The sequence below is a fragment of the Cucurbita moschata genome, unplaced genomic scaffold (assembly GCF_002738365.1).
Source record: "Cucurbita moschata cultivar Rifu unplaced genomic scaffold, Cmos_1.0 Cmo_Scf00001, whole genome shotgun sequence".
In the NCBI taxonomy this organism is placed as follows: domain Eukaryota; kingdom Viridiplantae; phylum Streptophyta; class Magnoliopsida; order Cucurbitales; family Cucurbitaceae; genus Cucurbita; species Cucurbita moschata.
The window spans coordinates 9,804,909-9,811,989 of record NW_019268517.1 but is presented as its reverse complement, the minus strand read 5'-3'; the positions used below and the strand labels follow the sequence as shown (position 1 = coordinate 9,811,989).

The 7,081-nt window shown below is 30.2% G+C and overlaps 1 protein-coding gene across 1 annotated transcript; it reads left to right on the top strand.

Annotated features, from left to right (window-relative positions):
- The first annotated feature begins 4,484 nt into the window (after window positions 1-4,484).
- Window positions 4,485-6,551, top strand: LOC111453617. The gene is made up of 8 exons (XM_023094784.1): window positions 4,485-4,596; window positions 4,906-4,980; window positions 5,066-5,131; window positions 5,236-5,333; window positions 5,410-5,535; window positions 5,607-5,921; window positions 6,003-6,068; window positions 6,173-6,551. Exons 2-8 carry the CDS (start codon window positions 4,920-4,922, stop codon window positions 6,323-6,325), a joined length of 885 nt encoding a protein of 294 aa, XP_022950552.1. The 5' UTR covers window positions 4,485-4,596; window positions 4,906-4,919; the 3' UTR covers window positions 6,326-6,551.
- Window positions 6,552-7,081: the final 530 nt, after the last annotated feature.

The window sequence follows — 7,081 nt, the reverse complement described above, 5'->3', positions numbered from 1 at the left end:
CCCTTAAACTAAAAAAAAAAAAAAAAAAAAACCCTCAGAGTTAGCTATAGATAAAAACCGTTAATATTTTAACTTTCAAAACAGTTTAATAAATATGATAGTGCTCTCGAAAGTTTAATTACCCTAAACCCTAAACCCTAAACTAATACCCTAACTTTTTACTATTGGTACCCTTTTTACCATATATAAAGGGTAGATGGACGGTTTCCATCTATATATTAACAGTAAGAACTTTTAGAATTTATCTTAATAAAGGTTAAGGATGTCGATACAACATTTAAAAGTTCACGAGTATTTTTTAAATATAATACTAACCGTAAGGATATTTTTGAAGTTGTTAAAAAAAATTAAAGGGTATTAATGAAATTTTTTAACCGTATCAATCTAAAACTAACTCTAAAGGTATTTTTGGAATATGAATTACATTACACCGTCAAATGATGTATAAACGACTTTTCATTAATGATCCCTGAAACTATATTTAAATCGATCGGTCTTTCTTTAATGGAGTGGGTGTATAAGTAGAATTCATATAAGTTGAGGGGCTAAATATAAATTTTAATATTTGCATATTATGGTGTGAAAGGATAATATTCCATAATTTGGAGGGTTCCTAAGAAAGTGACACATTTAAATAGAAGGAAATTAAATGTATATATCGACAAAACAAAATGGGGTTTCCTCTCCAACCTTAATGGGCTCCTTGTTGGAAATAATCAATTTATAATTATAAACTTTGGACTTCTATTAATTAAAATTAATTTAAATATCAATTTTAAATATATCAAGGACGAATCCGTAAAATTGACATACAAAACAGAAAACGAAACCCCCTTATAAGAATATAAAAACTTTATCATAATTAGTATTAATAATAGTTTTTCAAATAATAAAAATACATAAAATATTTAATCAAAATATGTAAATTAATTACATATAAATGATATGAATTTATCGTAATTATAAATAATTAAATAATAATAATTTTAGGTTAATTATTGCTTTCTAAACAGGGGTTAATTATTGATTAAGTTAGTGGGTTTGTCTTGTTAGTGCTTTTGTTGAGCTTATAAGTCTTTGTTTTAATTAAACAACATAAAATACTATGGGGGGAAAAAAAAAAGGTGAAAATGACATGTTTTATTTTATTTTGTTAATAAAATAATTATTGTTTTTTTTAAATAAACATGGTTCCAAAAAAACATATAATTTTATATATTTACATACGTCAAGGCTAAGAACCCTATTTTCCATCATCAAATATATCACATAATACTATATTATAAAATGAAAAATGAAATAAATGTAACAATATGTGGTTTTGGTGGGATGGGATAAGTACAACTATGTCTCAAATTGATTTTATTTTCATAACTAATTATTTAATTTTAACTGATTTACAAATCAATATATTAAATTAATAAATAAATATATTTGAATTTTATTTTTAATTGAAAAGTATATTAGTAATAATTGACACATATTCACTCGATTAAAATTTAAGTCATTTTCAAATTTTGTGTCCGTCTTGTATAATTAAAAATCATTAACATTTTTATTAATTTTTTTTAATATAAATAGACATAAGATTCAAAGGGCAAAACTAAAAAAAAAAAATTAGGGTTTCGGCTCTCGACTTGAAGGGGCATTATAGGTAAAGGGCAATTTTAAAGACGGTTTAACTCGCCCCACACGCCATAAACTCACAAAAACTAGTTTTTTTAGATCTCGCTCCGTTTGTCAAAAAACGATCCAAACTAACCATTTAAAGGCAAAAAATGAAACGACCCTTAACTCGGTCCATATACCACAATTTAAGATGCTTATTGAAAAAAATAGAATATGAAGAATAGATTTGAATTATATCCGTTGATGTATCTTTCGAACAAGTCAACGAAACAAAGTCGTGAATGATATTTTTATATGCATTATTAACATAAACTATATAAATTATAATGTTTATAATATAAAGTCATGGTCACAGCCAGCCCAAATGGTTCATATAATTGAGAGAAAGAGTTGGAAAATTGTTCTTTAATAAGACCCAGCAGAGCAATTCCATCACCCTTCTCCCTTTTTCAATTTTTTATAACAAAAATAAAAAATAATAGCATATTTTAATTATTTAATTATTTTCTTCTTGTTTTTCTTGCCCTAAAAAATAGATCCCTAAAGAATCTATGTACCTTTCATAGGGGTTTATATGTGATTTTTAATCTCATTTTATTAAATCATAATATATTAATCACGTCATCGAACCCACCACGAAACTTCTAAACTTAGGATTAGCTTAATCCTAGGTTTCGAACCGTCAATCGAAATCGTGTTGTGCAAAAAGATGTAAGTGGTGAACAAATCCCGAAAATTCGTTTTAGTAATCTTACTAGCGACAAGCATAGGGAAAAACGTCTTTATCACAATAATAAAATTTGAAAATATCTCCCTGAAATTAAGAAACGGGGAAAAGACGTGAATAAAAAGATATGTCACCAACCATTAAAAAAATAACAAAACGAGTTTTCTACTTTTTCCATCCTTACATGGTTCAAACCGTGGTCGCCTCCCTCCATGTTTTAAAAATAAAGCGATATACATCATGAAATTATTGAAATTTGATGATGTATGGTTCGAATAATGAATTAATTTCTCTCTCATAGGGGTCGTAGTGTCGTTGATTTATGATACACAATATATTTGACTCAGTATTTTCGTTAAATTGTTATTAATTTATTAATAATTCCAACTCTCCTTCCTACCCTTATCCCATTTTTGCTAAAAACCCCCTCGGTTATTACTCTATTGCTGAATTACCCTTTTCGTGTTTTTGAATGTATAAATTACACGGATGAACGGAAATGAAGGGTGAAATTATAAGAAATAACTGAATATACGTAAGTGTTATAAATTTAAAACGTCACGATAACTTAAAAGAATTAATTTTTACGCAGAAAAGAAAGGTATAAAAGGGATTAAAATAGAAAATAGGATGGAGAAAGGTGATATATTTGCAGGGCGTATTGAACAAGAAAGCATGGCCAATGAATGATATCATTTTTGCATTACATTTGTCGTCTATTTTGGTGCCAAAATTGAGGGCCCAAACGCTTCTAATCGTTCTACCATTTTGGTATGATTTTTTTTTAACAATTAATTCCCTAATTATTTATTGCATTTTTTATTTCTCTCAATAATTGGTGGGAAAAAAATCAGAAATTCTGACGTGGAATTTCTACCTCCATTCGATTTTTTTTAATTATAGCTTTTAAAAAAATACCCATCAATATATTTGAATTAGAAATATATATATTTATTTTATTTGATATATCCATAAAAGAGAGGAACATTATTGGTACGAAATAAAAGACATGGAAGCTATAAACATAGTACGCAACAATTTGATGCATTAATGGCCACCCAAGTGTTCGGAGTAATTATCTCAATCAAACCAAAAACCCATTTTCATAACCATCGAACAGACCGTTTGGTTTAAGGTTTTGTTTATGATATTTGAAAAAAATGTCCGGAATTAAATAAGTGTGTTTGATGTTGCATGAAAAATGTTATCGTAAGTAAAGAAAGTAGATGACATATGACTAGGCGTCCACAAATGTTCAACCAATTTGTAAAAATTCATGTTTTTTTTTAATATTAAAAATCGATAGTTTAATCTTTAAAAATTTAACATAATGATTTGTATTGTATTGTTTATGTAATGAATTGTGTGACACTCGAATCTCCGTACGACCAAGTTGCATACTCTAAAATTATTCATTAGTTTTATTTTATGTTATTATATATATATATATCTATATATAAAAGTCTTTTTTTTTATTTGTAAAGAAAAAATGTGTTAAATAAGAAAATTATATTCAAAATTTTAAATATTCCGAAAGATTTAACAAATGATAAATATTAAATGACGTATGACTAATGTTTTAAACATTAATGTTCAAAATTATATTGAAAATATTTAAAATAGCAAATAACCAAGATAATAATAACCTCGTAAATTTTTAATTTCATCAAATTAAACAAAAAATGCGAGAATCGTGAAAAACTCGCATGTCTTTATTTTTCTCGAAAGAATAACTTTAGTCAAAATTACCTTTTTACCCTTGTATGCTCCCAAAATTGATTTAGATTGTGATATCAAGAAATCCCTTTTCATATAATTTTTATTTAGGTTTAGAAGTAAAAAAAAAAAAAGGAGTAGAGAATTAATTATAATTGGTCCACGTAAGCATATAAAAGGGCATAAAATACAGAACCCAGATTTGATAATGGGAGGTTCGAACTGGGGTGGGAAGCACTGGACGGTAAAGGACCAAAAAGGACAAACCCAAGTCCAGAAAGTACAGAGAAACCGGACTCCCCTGTTTTTCCCACCACTTTCTTTAATTCATCGTTAATTAAACGTGATTAACTCGAGATTAAAAACTAATAAATCCCTCCTTTCCCCTTTCCCTTCGCCTATATAAACCTCTTCAACCCCCTCGGCTTCCTCCCCCACTCGCTCCATTCTACATCCCCTCTTCAAGAAGCTTTGTTTGCCTCTCGTTCAAAGCTTCTTTCTTCCTCATTGCTCTTCCCCATTTGGTAAGCCTGGTTTTTTCATCATGGGTTTGCCTGATTTTGGTTCTTTGATCTCTTAATTTCGATTTCGTTTCTGGGTTTTGATGGGGTTTTGGAGTTCTTGAACTTTTGATTGAATATGAACTTATATTTGGTGAAAATGGTCTGGTTTTGTGGCTGCAAATCGTTAAAGAACCATGAACTAACGGATGATCAGAGGCCATTTTTCTCATACATTCTTTAAAAACCATTAAGATCTTGAAAATCGATGAGAATATGTAATGATTCTGGCTTAATGAATTCATTTTCACGTTTCTTCGTTGTTCTTGATAGGATTTCTAATCAAAATGGAATACGAGAATCGGTTTAGACAGGCTCAGAGACCAAAATATGATTGTCTTCTGTTTGGTGAGAACTGATTCTTTTCCTATGATCATCTTTGTTCTTAGTTTTTGCTTTGGAAATTCATAGTTCTTTTCAAATGTGTGTCTAGATTTGGATGATACTCTGTATCCTTTGAGTACTGGCATTGCAGCTGCCTGTTTACAGAACATCAAAGGTAAGATTACAAAGCTTTTAGCCGGAATTTCCCATTGAAACAATCAGTTTCTTGATGTTCTTGATATTCTTGATGTTCTTGATGTTCTTACTGTTCTTTTGTAGATTACATGGTTGAAAAACTGGGCATAGAGCCAAGCAAAATCGCTGACCTCTGCAATTTACTGTACAAGAACTATGGAACAACCATGGCTGGTCTAAGGGTATAAAGAACAGATACCCAGTTTTCAAAATGCTTAAAAGTTTAGAATAATTCGACTAATTGGGCTTTCTTTTTAGGCAATTGGGTATGAGTTTGATTATGATGAGTATCATAGCTTTGTTCATGGACGACTTCCTTATGACAACCTTAAACCTGATCCTGTTCTTAGGAGTCTTCTGCTGAGCTTGCCTTATAGAAAAATTGTAAGTATTTGTGTATTCTTTGATTTTTAGGTTCTTTTGTCTGATTTTCTCTCGTTTTTGTGCTTGAATAGATCTTTACAAATGCTGATAGGATCCATTCAGTTGAAGTTCTAAAAAGGCTTGGATTAGAGGACTGTTTTGAAGGGATTATTTGCTTTGAAACACTGAATCCGACCAACAAGAACTTTGTTTCAGCTGATGAAGATGATGAGCTTGAGTTTCTTGGATCCAATCCGACAGCGCCATCTGGGTCGGAAATCTTTGACATTATTGGTCATTTTCTTCAGCCAAATCCTGGGGTGGAGTTACCAAAAACTCCCATAATTTGTAAACCATCAGAAGCTGCCATTGAAAGGGCTCTCAAAATTGCAGGCGCTCAAAGAACTGTAAGAAGAAATGAACAAAACCATGTCACTCTTCTCTGAGCTTAGCCCTTTAGCTTAATCCGTTCCTTTTGCTCTTTTCAGCTGTTCTTTGAAGACAGTGTTCGAAACATACAAGCCGGGAAGCGAGTCGGGCTCGACACCGTCTTGGTAAGGGATTTCGATTTCTTATAGAGGAATCAAAGGCCAGTCTGTGATGAAGTTTGAGAGATTTTTGGCTAATTTGTTCATCTTTTTTTGGTGGTGTACCATAGATTGGCACTTCACAGAGAGTTAAAGGAGCAGATTATGCGTTGGAAAGCATCCACAATCTTAGGGAAGGAATTCCAGAGCTTTGGAACGTTGAAATCAAATCAGAAATGGGTTATGCAGGCAAAGTTGCAGTTGAAACATCAGTCACAGCTTAGAATCATAACATCCTCGTTATGTTCTTCAAACCTTAAACCCCACAAAAGAAATCAATGAAATAAACAAAAAAAAAAAACAAAAAAAAAAATGTATATGTTATGATGGGGGAAATGTGTTGTAAATAAGTAAAGTGTTCTTCAATGTAATCTCGACCAAAAATTAAATCACAAATCTATTTTGTTCGTCGCTAAATTTAAAGGTTGAAGGACTAAAGTTAGGCAGTTATCCATTTTTGTACTCCACAAGTTTCCTATCCATTAAAGTTCTTTGCCGCCATGTTTTGCATGGTTGTAGTTCACATGGATCTTGTTATGACAGATGAAAAGATATATATAAACATTAAATAATTGTCCTTTCACTAAAGTTTTATCATCATATAATTATTTATTTACTTAGATAAACATTGAAATATCTAGCTCTAAAATCACTTCAATATAGTTGATATGGCAAATTGATTAAGCATATGATCTTTCAAGATTTGGATGGTTTATCATCATATTATCCATTTCATTTAGATTCAATGTAACTTCTTCAAATCATTTCCAAATAATTGTGTGTATTTGCAATCATGACTTTAGGGTAAAGGTTAAATATCAAATTAAAAATAGGAAAATGTCCATTTTAGTAATCGGACCTAAAACGTTTTGTAAGATGGAATGAATGAGAGATTAAGTTCAATGAAGGGATTTCCATATTTGGTATGCTGAAGGAAAAGCATATTAACATTCAAAAATATATTGGAGGAGTATGTGAAT